Raw genomic sequence first — 17,131 nt, forward strand, 5'->3', positions numbered from 1 at the left:
CGGGCACAGATGAGGGCAGTACCATGACAATGGCCTGTGGGGAAGCAACCACACAGCTAAAGCAACACACTTGCAGGTGAGAGCTGTCCCCCACGCTCCAGCTTTCAGCCTGCCCTCCTGAGCCAGATGTACAGCCCCTGTGCCGCCCCGACAAGCAGCACCTCCGCTCTGTGGCTGGCAGGGGCTTTGAGTGACACCATCCCACTGCCACTCATATTTTCCCTGCAGCCAGCTCCTTGTATAGAGAAACTTGATGCAGGAGCAAATGGGTTTAAACTTCAACTTAGCTAGGAGAAAGCTGAATTTCTTCTGTATCAGCCCAACAGTCTGTGGTACAGGGAAATGCTCTGTTTCCTCTGCAGCTCTGTCAGGCATAAAGTCATGCTACTGCTGTGTGAGGACACAAATAATGAGGGAAAACAAAGAGCAGAAATAGAGGAAAAAAGAAACAAAGTGGTGCCAAAGAATGAGAGAGAAGCTAGGAAGTGTGGGTTTTCCATGATAAAACCCAGCCTGTACTAGTTGTTGTTCCTTGTAGAAAAAGCAGTGTAACTGGAAACAACATGAAAAAATGTCTGAAGGGAGTAATTTTTAGAGTCGTGGTTTGTATGAGAATACTTAATGCTGGTGTATTTATTAAGGCCATGGAGCAAATTACAGTGTCATGAATAAAGGTCTGTGTGCATGCAAACTTCATTTTCATCCAGGCTGGGCTGTTCTTTAGCCTGAACATAGAGTGGCTTCTATCCCCAGAGGGAGAGCAGGGGTGTAAGTGCTAAACAGCACTTGGTGAGACTACTGGGATATATAGTTTTACTATATATTAAAAATTATACAGTTATAAACAAAAATGTTGCTTTAGAAAAAGCCCAATGAAACTGAACATCTTCAAAGAAAAAAAAAAACAAAACAAAACCAAAACCAGATTAGTTTGCAACCTTTTCTCTTATTTAGCTAATTTTTGTAGGAAGGCAGCACATCTTCAGTTACTCAACTCTGATAAGATTTCTTTTTTAAATTCACAGGTGTTAATTGATGTTAAATTGTGTAATATTCAATATATGTATCACAAATAAGATTGACCCAGACTATGTAATCTCTATTAGATAAAAGACAGAAATACTGAAGGCATTAAAACTGTAGAAGAATATTCATGATAATATCTAATATTTAACCTGAATTTTGCTTTTCTGTTTATGTCACTTCTATACTTGTATTGACAGTAATATTCCATATGAAGCAGAAAGCAATTTCTGTTGAAATTGCAGAGTCTTTAAAGAAATCCTAATGAATGTTTCATGTTCAATCTTTGTGTTACTTAGGCTACACATCAGCAACTTTGCTCCTTGTTTATGCTAAAATAGCTTTCATAACCCTGTCATCATCCCACTCCTTTCAGAGCAAGAAAATTTTGTGACCTGAAGAGCACTTTGACTCTTCAAAGGAAAGGAAGAAATCTAAAGATAAACATGATTACCATTAGGTATTTCTAGACCTTAAGTTCAATTTCAGATAGGTTTTGTCTGCTGCCTGATTTCACACACAGCATCTGCACAGATGTTCATTAATTTCCATGAGAAATAGTTTTGGAAATTAAGTCCCACACACGGTTCCCCTGGCCTTTAGTGCAGAAAGATGCTAGATCATGTTGAGTCTCAATGTCAAATAGCTCTGTGGGGAAAGACTAGAAAGCCTGAGCTATTTGCATATGTGAGCATGTATGGCAATACTCTGCTGCACTTGTCTATGAGGAGAAGTTTATTTAACAATAATAAAATTGTGAAGATGATAACCCACAGTTAAAAAAAAAAAAGAAAAGAAAAGAAAATGAAAAATACATTCCTCCTTGTCTTTACAGACAAAAAGGAAGAAGGAAGAGAAGGGAACATCAATTCAGAGAATGTGGCTGGATTTTAATAAAGGCTGGATGGCTTCATGGGCCCTGAAAACATTTATGCACAAATGAGTTGAGATAATAAGGCTAATCAAATGTCATGCTTCAAGTAGTCAGTTCATGGCCTGAAGAGACTGGCAAGTGCTTTTTTGCCACTGTACAGATGTGCATCATTGATTAGGATTTGTCCATTTCAGAGGAAAGTTACAGAGCCACAGGTGTCCATGATGACTTGCTTGAGCCAGTATTCTTATGGAGACCCATCAGGTTCTTAGGTGTTTTATTTTATGTGAATGCATAAGTTTTGGAGCAGCCTGAACTCTGTCATGGACATGGGTTAGACATGACTGTATCATACAGCACTATCACTGAGAAATCGTGGAAACTTTGCTTAAAGTTTGTGCTGCAGATCAAGATGCAGAGATTCATTTGATTGAGTCAGCAGATTGGTGGGTTTGTGCTCTATCTGCAGGACTGAATTCATATAATCTCTATCTAGTTTTCCTGAAAGGTGAAGAATTCTTCATATAAGTTATTTAGAAGCCTAGACTTCTTTATTTCATCTTACTAGCTTCTTTCTCAGAGCGTAACATCCACAGCTGATGGTACAGTACAGGCACAGCCTGGCATGTGTGACTAAGCCTGCTTAATTAAGAATTGAGGTCTGATTTAAGAAGAAGGAGATAGTCCCCTTTCTTCTAGGTACTCCAAGGTCAAAGGTATGGTAAATAATAAAAACATCACAGAGCTACAGCTGAGTTAAGAAGATGAGGACTTATAACACTGTGTCTGTAAGACATTCAGAATATTAAAGCAGATAACAAGGTATGACAAACAAGATTTGTTTTTCATGTCTGCAGGGAGTTGAAAGGACAGTGCAAATAACTTTAATACCATTTGTACCTTAACTGTGGTGCCTACGGATGCGTTGTTACAGGGCTGAAATCACTCATGGTCGCTGACTTTGGGCTTTGCCTACAAATTACAATAAAACAGAACCTGGCTGCATCCTGGAGGCTGCCTAGCCCTGGCATGTGAGCTGGCTCTCTGTCTCTCTGTGTGTGTGTGTAAAAGGTCTCATTCTGGCTGGGTATTGCAAATAGTGAACTTGGAAAAGCTTGATCTAAGTTCTTTGCATGCCAAGTATATAGTGGGAATTGTGCATAAAGAGTGATTCCCTTTCGAACTACAGGTTTTGTTGTATAAATTCCATCACAAAGTCTCTTCTAGTTGGTAAAAAGCTTTTTTCCTAAGATACCATAGTATCTGTAGACAAAAGCTTTATGACATCAGTTTTTGGAAAGCAAGTTAAGGTTTTGCGAAGATTTGGGGAAGATTAGATGGCCCCCTTGTGGAGATTTGATGTATGTGTGTACATATATAAGTGCAAAGATACCTATTAGATCAATGGAGAAGGAAAATGGCAATTTTGCTTATATTTGAGTTATATTATTAATACCAAACATTTCTAGGTTTCCTTAGAGTTATATATTCGTACCAAATATTTAGGGGTTTGCTCAGATGCTATAAAGTATTTTAGTAAAACACAAAGTTCAGTGTAAAATGGAAAGTCAGCAGTCTGTCATGTAAGTATTCAATTGAAATACCCTGTCATCTTCTTGTTTATTGGCTTACAGGTGAAATCATGCAGTTGCATTACAAAAAGAGGAATTTTAGGAGATTAAAAAAATAGCATTTTTGTTTTACAGCTCAGTAATTTCCCTAGGTTTTGTGACCTATTTCAATGGACAAATAGGGAACACTTCTCTTATAATATGTTCATTGGTCAAATCACCTGAAATTCTTTTATATCTGTTTTACCATGTTGTTTACCTTATGGGAGGCTTTAAAAACTCAGCATGTAGGACAAGAAAATAATTGTGATGCCTGGATTTTGTGATGATCATTTATAATTTATGGTCATTTTGCTTGACGTCAGAATTAATAAAGATTTGAGGCAAAGTTTAGAGAGAATAAATGAGTGTGTACTTTCAAAGGGATTTCAGTTACTGAGCCCTTTTTATTGTTAATTACTTTATTAATTGAGGAAAATTACTGTGCTGATTCAAAATGCATTGCAGTGAAAAATCCCACAGAACTTTTATCTGAGCATTCCAGACTTGGAAAAGAGTGCCTGCAACTGAGCTCTTAGCTGGAAATCAGAGAAAGCTCAGCTGGGGAGGGAGCCTTGTTACACTTGTGGCACAAACTGGTTTCCAGTGAAGCCAGTTACAAAGGAACACTGGTGCTGCTGTGTTACCGAGCCAGAGAATAAAATGGGATAGCAAGAGCTCCTTCAAAAAACAGGAAGAGGATGAAAGTAGACATTGTAGTTGAATTTAAAATAACTAATTTTGCTTTATTTTAGACCTAACAAATTCTGACTGAAAAAATGTAAATGTCGGAAGATTTAAGGATCTGGCTACATTTGATTTGTTTTTTCAGGGGCTCTTTGAAACTGAATTTTACCAACCAAATGTATTCCTGCAGGCATCCAGGACCCTTGTGATAACAGATCTCTCATAATTCTGCATGAAAATATGCAGGGATTTTTTTCCTTTAGAACCATTATGAAAGGCCTTATGTTGTTTGGGTTATGGGATAGGCAGGAGTTCTGTGTCCCCACCTTTTTGCACTGGAGCTGGAGGAGTGCTCGGTCACCCAGGGAGTGACCCCATGAGAGTCCTCCTGAAACAGGGACTTCCTCTAACCTTTTTGGCAGGTGCTGGTTGTGAGGAGGGTTTTGTGGTTTGTTCTGTGTGCATGAGGGATATTTTATGAATTCTGTTATGCTAAGCTGTTACCCATGACTCTAGGTATCAGAGAGTCTCTTCCCAAACAGGTTTCTGTAACCCTTTAAGGCTATATTGGCAAAACAAGCTCAAACTGTAGGTCCCTTGTGCAGCAGGCAAAAGTCTTCAGGTTTTCTCTTCTCTTGGCCCCTGTCTGTCATCACCTTTCTTTTCCCTGGCCAGCTCTTGTTTTCTGCTGCCACTTCCTGCTGTGGGCCATCCCCTTAGCTCGTTTCCCCTGCACTTGTAACATCCTCCTGAGAAAGGCAAGTTCAGAGCTTCCTCCCCAGGCTGGGGCTAGAGGCAGCTCAGGGAGGAGGTGGGTAGGACAGCAGTGCAAATGCACCCTTATTTCATGTTCCATTCTGTGCAGTGGCCTGGCAGAGGCAGAGAAAAAAGAAACAATTTTGAGTAAAGAGGTCATGTGTACCTCGGATTTACTTGGTCCTTTTGAGACACAACGATCACCTGTGCACAGTGGGTTGGATGGGGGTGATGTGAGCAATGAATTCCTCCTTTCCCAGTCCTCTCCACAAAAGATTTCTTATTTTCCCGGGCACAAATGCCTTGCATATCTTTAAAGAATCTTGTAAGACACTGCACATCTATTGCTTTTGAATGGTATTTTCTCCTGTGTGTGCTCACACCCTGTTTCTTAAGAGGTACAAGGATTGTTTTGTGCATGTGCTTGACAGAACAATGCAATTCTCATTGTTTGAATTATTATTGCATTTTGTATTTCTTTCAGCAAGGTTCTTGCTACTTCACTCCTTTCAGCAATTTAAGGAATATTTAGAACAACTGAGCTTGATATAATTTAGGCAAAGAACAAAAATCACTGGAGGGAACTTTGTTGGATTGTGTCTCATCAAGAAATGATTTACAATTTGTATCAAGCTTGTTTGTTTTTCCACCAAATCACCTCATCTGCACATTTCTATTCAGAAACAGACCACTTCACCCTGAAACAAATTGTCATTTCCCTATCTTTAACCAACCTCTGTGTTTTCACATGCACCAAAGAGCTGGGGCCACCAGCCTCTGGGCTGTGACATGTAAATCCAGCATCCATCTCTGATAGCAGAATGGAAATTTGCCTTCAATAAAGTATTTAATAGACCAACATGTGCAAAGTTATTATACAAGGCAGAAAGCATGAAGCTGAGCATAAGAATTTTCTGGTGAACAAGAAGCTGGTAGCAAAACAGGATGTGCTGAAAGAGGTACTTAAAGGGAAGTTATCCATGAATTTCCAGGGCTAGTCTTAACTCTGATCCTGTTTCATGTTTCCATTAATGATGGTGGCACTAAAATCTTAAGTATATTAATGAAATTTGCTTTATGACATTGAGGATTTAATAAAAGTAGGGGAAATGAAGTTTGGTAGTGCAGAGTGCATGGTTCATGCATCTGAAGCTGGCAGAAACAGCTGTCTTCTATCAACTGAGTGCTTACCAGCCAAAATGGGGAGTGTTCATTTTCATAGAATCACAGGATGGTTTGGGTTGGGAGGGTCCTTAAAGACCATCAAGTTCCAACCCCCCTGCCATGGGTAGGGACCATCTGAGCCAGTGACACAGTGAGTATGAGTTTCCAGAGTCATGTGGCCCCATAAAAACCAAAATGCAATGTGAGGGTGTATCAGAGAATACATTGCCAGTGGTGGTAAGAAATGTTTATTGTACAAGGCACCTCTAAAGCCTTGTGTGAAATTTGCTCAATTCTAGCCATGTATAGTGAAATTTGAAGTGTGCAAGTTCAAATGCCAGGAAAGGACTGCTATGATGATCAAAACCTGGAACAAATCTCAGGAGCTCCTTACTTTTGTAAGCCCCCTATCAAAAGCTAGCATGAAAAGCTGAGATGTTGGAAAACTCGGTAAAAGGATCTAAGCATGACCCAAGGGTTTTGGGGACTGCAGTTTGGTCACTTAGAACTTTTCTTATCAGAGGAGACAATAAAAAGTAGTTCAGCTTCGTAAATTGAAAGTTGAGAGGTGTGATTGCTCTCTGATCTTCAGCTCTAATGCTATTTCTCCTTCTCTGATGTTACATTTATAGATCTCCTTTTTGTATTTGCAGTGTTAACTCAAGAACGACTGGATCTAAGTGGACCAAGACCAGGTTTTTTCTGGGAATAAGACTTGTGTTCCTAACTGTAAGAAGAAACCTTCACAAGATATTTTCAGTAGGAGCAATGGCATGAAAAAGATATTTCAAAAGTGGTTAGGAAAGGGATAATTGAGTGCTGTTATCTGTGCTGGAAGGGTAGGTAGGGCAATGAGGTGTCTCTGAGAGTTTTTTTTTCCTAAATAAATCAGCAAATTTGTTTGTATCTACTCATACTACTCTTATTTTCTTCACTGCCAGTGAGGCTGAGCTTCCCTACATGTTTAAATATAGAGTAAAATGCCCAACTTTATGCTCTGTGTTTGAAAATGTATGCCTAAATCCTGAAGGCGACACCCAGGAAAAACCTATATTAGCTCAGAGAACTCACACATACTCATATGCTATTCATGTGCATTTTCTAAAATACTGGGGTCAAAACCATGGGTAACTACATCATTTCATTAGCCTGGGAGCTGCTCAAGATCCAGACTTGATACTTGTGAACAGAATTAGTTTCTTTAGGAACATGTAGTGGCTGCACTGTCCTCTCCAGTTTCTGGAGGGTCTATATTGAATAACATGTCATTGAAATAAGTACTCATGAAGATGCTCAATAATTCTGGGTGTGCTGATTTGGAGTGTTATAGGCCTAGTTAAAATCTTATTAAAAACCTCACAGTCTCTTAAAAGAGACTAAAAATCCTCTGTACTGTTCCTAGGGTGGCCAGGACAGAACAAGGGAGAAGGGGATAATTTAGTTGTTGAGTTGGTTCATGTTTTCTGTGTTGTCTGACAGGACTGTGTATTTGGTGACAGCAGACTTTCTGCTGTCATTCAGAATCCCAGAGCCCCAGGGCTGGGAAGTGACTTCAGGAGAAGTCCAACGTCCTGCTCAGAGCAGGGCCACCACTGAGCATAGTCGGGGTGGCTCAGAGCTCTGTCCAGTTGGATCTTCAAAATCTCCAAGGGTGGAGGATGCAGAGCTGCTACTGACAAAGCTTTCCAATGCTTAATTATTCTGATAATGAAAATTGTTTTCCTTTTATTCTCACCTTTTTCAGCTTATGACTATTGTCCCTCATTAGCTATCCCACCATGCACAAGAGTGAAAAGCCTTGCTTTGTCTTCTCACTGGCCACTTCTTAGGTGCTGAAAGGCTGCTGTTTGATCTCCACCTCATGTCTTCGTCACATCTTTGAAATACATCATTAAAGTCTGTATCCTCACAAACTTATATCCTTCTATGCCAAGAAAAAAATTCTAAGCCCTCCCACCATCCTTTTGCAGCAGTAGGTCCCAAGATACACTTTCACTGATAATTTTGAAGGGCTTGTGGCAATGTGATATGTCAAGAATGTGATTATTATTGTCATGATTATTCATTACTTTAAAAAAGTACAAAATCACATATCCTGGGTCTAAAAGCAGACAACATTTTAAAAATAAATTGTCGTTTTGCCTAGTCCGAGGCCAGTTGTCTTAATTCCTGAAGTATTTAAGAAAAAAAAAATAAAAATTAGGGTCTCCACAAATGCAGTTTTTACCATTGTTTTCAGTACAGATGTAGTGCTGGATTTTGAAAATAATCTTTTTTTTCTGTATTATATGAATCTATGAACCAGTGTTGTGTTAAAATAGCTTACCTACTATCTCATTCTTTTAATATCTTTGCATGGCTCTATGCCATTATTGAATTTGTTCTAGCTTCACATCAAGAAAAATTGAACTCTTTAGGTGGAAAAATTCCTAATGTTGTATGTGTAGCATTTGTGTTGCCAAAGGTTCACTCCCTTTCTTTTACCCTTCTGGATTACCCTAAATCACTACTGTTAAAAGTTGTTTGATGTCAAAGAGTGAGTGATCTCTAAAAACACTGTTTGTCATCTGTCATTCTTTAATCAGGTGTAGGACACTAATCTTCTGATCAACAACGTGCAAAAAAAAAAAACCAAAAAAAAACCCAAAAAAACAGTGCTATAAAGCTTTCCTGAGGTTTTTCTGATGGCATGGATACAGAATTTAATCTGATATTTCAGAGGATATTTTTTTAAAAAAAAAAGGCTTGCAATATCTAAACAGAAAAATTGGGAGTTTTGTGATGAAAGCAGTGAATTACTGTAAAAGAAGCTGAAGTTAGTGACAGGGAGTATTCCTCCTAACATGCAAGGAAATATAAGATTTCACATTTCTTAAGTGCTTCCCAGTGCCCAATCACCACATTTCTCTTGCCTGTAACAGTCTGTGTCACCACAAATTACTTCCCTAGCGACCTCCTTTTCTTACCAGAACCAGAAATACAATCCCAGCTGTCTGACTCCCAGCCCTCCCTCTGTCACACTGATATACTGATGTGTCAGCAAGGACAACAAAGTTATAATGGACTGCTTTTCTAACTGCTGGATCGGAGATTTGTATGAAACAATACAGAACTTGCTTAAAAACTTTGTTTTACTGTGGGGAATGTTCCAACTCTATAAGCATGTTTAAAAAGAGATATTATACCCTGACTGGTAGATGTGTTATAGGTACAAAGAGTTGTGAAATGGAGGTTCTCTGTGGTTATTTCTCCCTCATTACAAAATGTTATGTTAGTGGTTGGGTTTTGGTGTTGGCCTGAACTTTGCATTCTGTGAATACGTCCCTTCAGTCAAGGACCCTTTGGCTCCAAGTGCAGGGTTCACCTTGCAGACAGAGACACCTGTACAGCACAGGCACCTCCAGGCCAGCAGTTAAGCTCCCTCTGAGGCCAAGGTACACGGTGTGATGCAGAGGGAGCCTCTAAAGGGATGCAGCTCATGCCAGAGGTGGCCCCTGCCATGGCCAGACACACATCACTGCCTGTGCTGAGCAGCTCCCTGCTGGTTTCAGAGCTTGCCTCGATGCACAGCTCACATGTGGACCACTGCAATTAGCTGTCCTACCCTGAAAGCAGCATCCAGGCCCTTCTCTGAGCAGGCGTGTTGTATGGATTTAGCTGGTCTTTATGCCACTGGAGTAATGAAAAGGATAAGTTTAACAGCAGAGATTTGTGGCCAACTCAGAAATAGGAAACAATGACCAGTTTTTACTCCAGTTGGATTCAGAGCCATGGGACAAAATCTCAGAGGAATAATCAGACACATCTAAAATTTTGTAGTTTTATACCTCAAAATTAAAGTAGGGCTTTTTAAATTTTTCTTTTATTTAACTATGCTAAGATCTCCTTTAATGTGGAGTAGGTGTCTATAGAATATTACAGCCACTGTTTTAAGTAAAGTGCTCATCATCCCAGATAAAAACTGCAGAAGTGGTGAGTGCTCAGATCCTCTGAGAAAACAGCTAATTAAGTGCTTTTGCTGCATGCTGAGCAGGTGATGCATGTGGTAAGAGCAGATAAACCTTCACTTTTTAATGGTGGTGGCTGTTCTTTCAGTAATAGTCTTGTAAAGAAAGCCGTGAAAACATGAAAGGACAGATAATAGTATTAAGCTCACAAACTTATGTAAAGGATTTCTTAGAAAACCATTCCATCACAGTGTCTAGCATCCTGTGACAGACACTAAGCTTAAGAAGCCTATGTGCTCCGGCTGCATCATCTTTGCAAAAGTTTGTGGGACAGCTAGGGTTTATCTGTCTGGCTTGGTGGATAAGCTGTATGATGTTTCCTGCAGCCAGATGGACATGCATATATTTTGTGCACTGTTTCATAGATTTTCGTTACAGTGCCATTGTTCTGGATAAGTATACAGCCTGTTCTTATTATTTTGGGCAGTTTATCTGTAAATTAAACACACCATGGATGCAGAGACACTCTACACAGAAATGCTGCCAGCCTCAAGCTGATGCATCTGCATTTCACTGACTTTGACCAGTTCAGATCAGCCTGACAATGTTTCTTTGCTTTCTGCCTTCCCCCATCATTCCTGTTGCATGTTCTCATTCCCTAACTGTACAAGTGCTGCATTATACTTACCTTTGTTTCATTTGTTTACCCTCTTCCTTTTGCCATTACCCATACTGACAATACTTTGCCCAAAGAGAGATTACTGATTGTGGGCTAACTCTGTTTCTGCCTGTGGGAATTTGGGCTTCAAGATAAAACTGGGAAGTATAAGGCTTGTGTTCACATAATGCTGATCCTTCTTAAGCCTTCATCTTGCCACAACCTCTGTTGGTAGCAGAAGTGTGCTGACAGGATGGCTTTTGGTGGGTATTTCAGACCTTTCCTCAGGATCACACTCACTTCCACAATTAAAGCTTCTAACTTCTTATCTTCGCTTGGGACATAAACTTGACCAGGGCTTTTATTTTCCTTTCTACCAGGAAGAAGCAGAATGTGGATAGTTTTATGATGCACCTGGATTTTTTCAGTCACTTGGGTTTTTCTTTCTTCTGTCTGCTAGTGTTTTCCAGAATAATCTCTGGAGACTCTTTTTCTCCACCTCAAATACTCTTCTGTCTCTGCATCTGCTGCCATGAGCACGCTGTTCTCCTTTTATGAAGATGCCATTCATCCTTCTTCCCCAGGAGGCCCTACAGGATGTTTCTGTTCTCAGTGTGCGATGATCCTTCTCGTATTTAGTAAATCTCCCTCAGCTGGGACATCTGTTCCATGGTGATAGAAGAAGCAAAGTGCCCCGGTTTGGGATCACCTCTGCTTATAGCAGACTGCTCCTCTGAAATTAATTTCTAAACCAGAGCAATACTATTGAAGGATTAATGTAAGATTAGAGTATTTATATTAAAATACCTTATAATGTGGAAGAAATACATGTTCTTAGGTTATAACTAGAAGCTCATTTTATCTGTTCTTTTAATTAAAGGTTTTCTTTGCCTAATGCTAATGAAGAGATTGGATTTCACGCAAGTAGGACTAGAGCCTTAGGAATTACCAAGGACTTCATAATTCCAGTGTAAACAATAGTGTGCAGCTCACACTTCACACTGGTGCTTGTTTGAGCTCTTGCATGGATCATCAGACCCTTGCCGTAACCATCACTTGTCCAAAAAATCAACTATCCCATAATGACAACTTCAATAACCCATTAGTTTCAGTACATCATGCTCAAAAGGAGATTGCTTAATCTGGGGAAGCTGCATAAAGTTTCCTTTAAGGAGGAGCTAACACTGCAACTAGTGGGCTGGTGTTTGAAATTCAGTCTAGACTGTTCTTACATGTCTGTGTGTTTATACAGACAATCACAGGATACATTGGCAAACACACAGGCATTTATTTATTGTCATTTTTCTGTCATTGACAAATGCAGGTTATGGCCAGATTTCAGTGTAAATGTTTACATGCACATATATAGGTGCTGATATAGATATTGATTACATAAATTTATAGATACAGCTTGTATGGGTTTTAATTAACTTGGAGTATTTTCTGAAAAATATCTTCTCCCTGACATACCAGTATATTCTTTTTGGCTAGCCTTTAAGCACTGAGGGTATCTGTACCAGTAGTTTCAGTAATCGATGATGAGAGTCTATAAAAATGAATCCAAGAAGTCTGTGATGAGTTTGCTTTGACAAACAGGGTAACAGAAGTCATTACTTAATTCTTTGCTCAGTATTTCCCACAGTGGGTAGCCACTGAGTTTAACACTCAGTGCCATAAGTGTGAGCATGGGTGATGCAAGAGGGTCATTTACACCACTAAGAACAAGAGCACATCTGTATTCAGAGTAGCTCAAGCATATTCAGTGTTTAGCTAACTTTATGCTGTTTTACTGAGCAGTGAAGAAAGGCTATATCTTGTTTCGTATTTTTAACCTGCTTCTTGTCTTTATTATGAGCTGACTCCTCGGCTGCTCCCAGTGTGATTGAATGCTTGTGTATGAGGCACTGAGAGCTCCAAAATGCTTCTATAATTATTCCATAAATGTAAACATTTGAAAACAGTTTGAAAACCATTTCCTAAGAAAATGTTATAATTTATATAATTTTCCAACTGAAACAAATGCTTATGGTCTTCATGTGTTTACTTGTATCATTATTCTAGAGACGTGACACCCTTTTCCGTGAAAGAAAAGTTGGTGCACAACTTCAGTGTAGCATCCCCCCAGTCCAGGGGTAGCACACAACAGTGTCATCTGGACAGTGTCCAGGATAAGGTGGAAGAAATCTTAATGTCTTCCAACCTCAGATTGATTAAAAGGGTGACAGAGGGTCACAGCCAGAAGGTTAATCAGAAGGTTGTAAACTGCGAATGCGGCATAAGTTATCAGCCCCTCAGAAACTAAATGTGTGTCCAGCTGCTGTTAAAGATTGTCTGCCAGATGTAATCCATTCAGTGGATAACACTAGAAGTCAACTCTCTGGAAGCTGCAGAAACCAGCAGCAAATTTATCTGGGCAGTGAAAACAGCTGCAGAAGTTAGGTACTCGCAAGGAGGAGCAGCAGCAGGCTGGTGAAGGTTTGTGGCCCGGTATGCAGAAGGGAAGCTGCGGATGTTAACCAAAGATGTACTGTTCTCATTTCCATGCATTTGCTTTGTACTCCTGCTTATTGCACATCAAACACATTTACATATCCAGGGATGAAAGGGAAATGATTGATGCAAAGGAGGTGTTTTTGTTAATTGTTGCTGCTCTGAGTCATACCTGACTGGGACTGCTGGAGATGGGTGAGGAAGGACAGAACTATTATTAGAGGTATAAATAACTGTCAAGAGCAACTTTTAAATCTATCTGTTACCACATATTAACACCCAAAATTACCTGAAAGAGAGGAGGGGCAGCAATACAAAGACTGAGCCAATGCCCCATCTTTGTTGATGTAGATGTTTGCAGCTGCCTCTGAGTCTTTGTCCATTTTTTTCCATCTCTGTTCCCTTGGAGTTTCAGCTATTTTTGGTCACAACCCTATCAGTGCCTGCTGGATGTTGCAACAACAGTTCCTTATGCTGAGCTAACGGGTGTTTGAGATAAAACGGGTGTTTTATCTGCACAGCACCTGTGAAATGGGTCCCCTTTCTTCCTTGTAAAATGAAAAGTAGTTTCTAATGTGCTCTCATACATGCAGTGCAGAGCCAAGATGAGATAAGCATCCAATCTGAGAAGAGAAAGCTGTGCCTGAAGTGCCCAAAGACTGCTTTCTCATAGTGGAACAATCCTGCAGAGCACACAGGAGGATGTCTGGTACTTCCTGCTCTGCAGGAGAAGAGGGATTTTAGAAATACTTGTCTGTGAAGGGTTGTGTGATTCTGGGGTTCCTGTTGATGTGGGCAGCGTAAGTAACTGAAGGGGACCAAAACAGCTGATGTGCAATGTGGCCATGTGTGAGCAGCAGTCAGAAGACCCAAGCTCCAAATGATTCTGGAAATATCATCCTTCAAAGTGTCATCTGATGCTGACAGAAATCTTGGCTTCCAGTGCAAGTGATAGTGAAAATACATCCATGACACTCCCTAGTTTAAATCCATCCTCCTGTAAAACTTCTGCTGTGAAATAAGTATTGAAACAGCTGTTTGCATGAGATAGTAGCTCAGGAAATTACCCTGCAGCAGAACACAGTCCATAGTTTGGTCTCATAACCTTATTCTGGAAAATATATTCTAGGTCCTGTAGGTGGAAAATTCAGAATGAATAAGAATGAAGTATTCAGACCTGTTTCCCTTTGCTTTGCCTGCACTTGGAAATATATCTGCATATTTAGCAGTATGTGGGGAAATAAACCTAAGTTTTCTGGAGATGGTAAATCTTTAGTGGCAGGAAGTGGGTGATACCTGAAAAAGCAAAGTAATTGTCTTGGAGGGTGTTAAAATTTTTAAGATTTTTTATTTTACTGGAGTTATCTCTTGTATGAAATGACACTTCCAAAACGTTAGTTTGTTTACAGGTAGCTTGTCTTCAGCAAGCTTGCTTCCTGCATACTTCCTTCATCTTTGTCTGCTTCCTGCTTACTCTCTTCATCCTTCTCCAGGCTGAAGAAAAAGTACTGAGATCAGACTTTTCTTAAGAAATCTTAGAGCTCATGACTTATTAATATGTAGTTTGCAGTAAGATGAGTCATGCAAACTCATGAGCCTATTTTTGTACCAGATCATGTGTTAATTTTAGTCATGAATCTTCTTCTGGTTATTCTAGCTGAGAGAAATCATAAGTATTTCAGTTCTGCTTTGTGTTTATGATATCACCTTATAATTCAGGTGAGTTATTATTGAGTAAAACATCCCTCAGTAAAAAAAAAAACCCTCAATCTGTGAAAGTTTCCTTGATATGTATTTAATTGCAGTCCCTTTCAGATTGCCATAAATAAGGCATACAAACTGAATTTAATAGCAAAAGGATGAACTGACAATGTGAGCTCCATAGTTATTTTCTCTATTTCAGATCAATATATCTTGGTGTCTCTTTTGTATTCTTGACAGGTGAGATTGAATAATAATAATCCTTACAGCAACAAATGCTTTTGTTCTACACGATTATAACTAATTTCAATCAAGCACTTGTCTAAAAATAAGTCATGTGAATGGATTTTTGGTTTCTTATTATCTTCACTCCAACCCACTTAATAATAGGGTTTTTCTTAAGTAGGTGGCTCATGCCATTCTTCCACATGGTGTTATTTTTAGCACTTACACTATCCACATGAAATTGCTTAAGCTTTTCTTAGGTTATGCCCAAGTGCTGTAGGGATTATCAACCCCTGCATCTTGTGAGACGTGCGTGTCTCAGTCCAGAAGAGAAGTGGCAGGATTTTTTCAATCACTTTTCACACAGTTTCTGATATTGCTGGTGGTTAATACTTCAATGTGGAGGGGAGCACACTTCAGTTAATTGGTTTCTATGTAAAGTAACTATCACTAAACACTTGATAGGTCAAAGTAATTCCGTTTCTCTGATAACTGCTTATTTCCTTTCATATCTCTCTCTCTCTCCCAATTTACCTTGTATTTTATTCACAGTATTTATGAAGATTTTACTGTCTCTGAAAGAGTCACCTGAAGTGCCTACATTGCACTGGAAAAAATGAAGGGTGTGGTGCCAGTGTTGGGTAATAGTTTTATTGGAGAATAAATAGGAAAATCTACTGAAATCTTAAACCTGTGTTTAATTTGTTTGTTTAATTATATGTTTCAGGAATTTCTATTACATCACCATGCTGAGGGATCCAGTGTCACGGTACTTGAGTGAATGGAAACATGTCCAGAGGGGTGCGACGTGGAAAACTTCCCTTCATATGTGTGATGGAAGAAGCCCAACACCAGACGAGCTGCCTACCTGTTACGAAGGAGACGACTGGTCTGGAGTCAGCTTACAGGAATTCATGGATTGTAGCTACAACTTGGCCAGCAACCGCCAGGTGCGCATGCTGGCAGACCTCAGCCTGGTGGGCTGCTACAACCTGACTTTCATGAATGAGAGTGAGAGAAATATGATTCTTCTCCAAAGCGCCAAGAACAATCTGAAAAACATGGCCTTCTTCGGGCTGACGGAATTTCAGAGGAAAACACAGTATCTCTTTGAGAGGACATTCAACCTAAAGTTCATTTCCCCGTTCACCCAATTCAACGTTACGCGGGCCTCGAATGTGGACATCGGCGAGGATGTGCGGCAGCGGATAGAGGAGCTGAATTTCTTGGACATGCAGCTGTATGAATACGCAAAGGACCTGTTCCTGCAGCGCTTCCAGTACTCCAAGCAAGAGGAGCATCAGAAGAACCGGCTAAAGAGGCGAGAGGAGCGGCGACTGCTGCGGGAGCAGAGAGCTCACCAGTGGCCAAGGGAAGAGGCAGCAGAAGTAGCTGTTACTGAAGATTATAATAGTCAGGTTGCAAGGTGGTGATGCTCCTCCATCTTGCCTAACCAGTGAGAGGATCAGATTGTTTGTGCAACGTGGCTACCTGGGAATTAGCCAAGGGAGACCTACTGCTTTGGTAAATGAGACCTCGTCTGACAACTCCCCCCCCTTGTCTCAGTTTTTCTTGGTTTCTGCCAGTGAGAATGTATTTTTTTCTCAATGGGTATTGATTAGTGTTATTAAATGGCAGTAGAATAAGATTCCTGCCAGAAAAGACTTCCTTCAAAGGCCTAAGCTATGAGGACGGGTTGAAGAGAGAGACAAATTCTTTGCATTAACAGATGTACCCTGTACAATCTGAGCTACTAAAACTTGTGCAGGCATGAATGATAAATTGGGGAAAAATACCTGACTTGGTTTTTTTGTGACAGGAGAGCTGGTTTATTTCGTACTGTTCATTACAACTGTAGTGCATAACTTTCTAGTGAACGAAATGGAGAAGGTGCACACATTGCCCTTCAAACTTCTACATGCTGTGTTTTGAATAAGGGAAGAATTTGATGAGGGGATTAAAAAAGACAGAGGAAGTGTTGGATTGGGGCACTTCT

General features: G+C 39.9%; 1 protein-coding gene across 1 annotated transcript in view; it reads left to right on the forward strand.

Moving 5' to 3' along the window:
- Positions 1-16,568, forward strand: part of HS6ST3 (heparan sulfate 6-O-sulfotransferase 3) — a 268,763-nt gene extending 252,195 nt beyond the window's left edge. The window contains exon 2 of the mRNA XM_041478315.1: positions 15,863-16,568. Coding sequence (XP_041334249.1) covers positions 15,863-16,568 — 706 coding nt within the window. The remainder of the gene's footprint in view (positions 1-15,862) is intronic.
- Positions 16,569-17,131: the final 563 nt, after the last annotated feature.

Source organism: Pyrgilauda ruficollis, unplaced genomic scaffold (genome assembly GCF_017590135.1).
Source record: "Pyrgilauda ruficollis isolate IOZ18807 unplaced genomic scaffold, ASM1759013v1 scaffold44, whole genome shotgun sequence".
NCBI classification, from domain to species: Eukaryota; Metazoa; Chordata; class Aves; order Passeriformes; family Passeridae; genus Pyrgilauda; species Pyrgilauda ruficollis.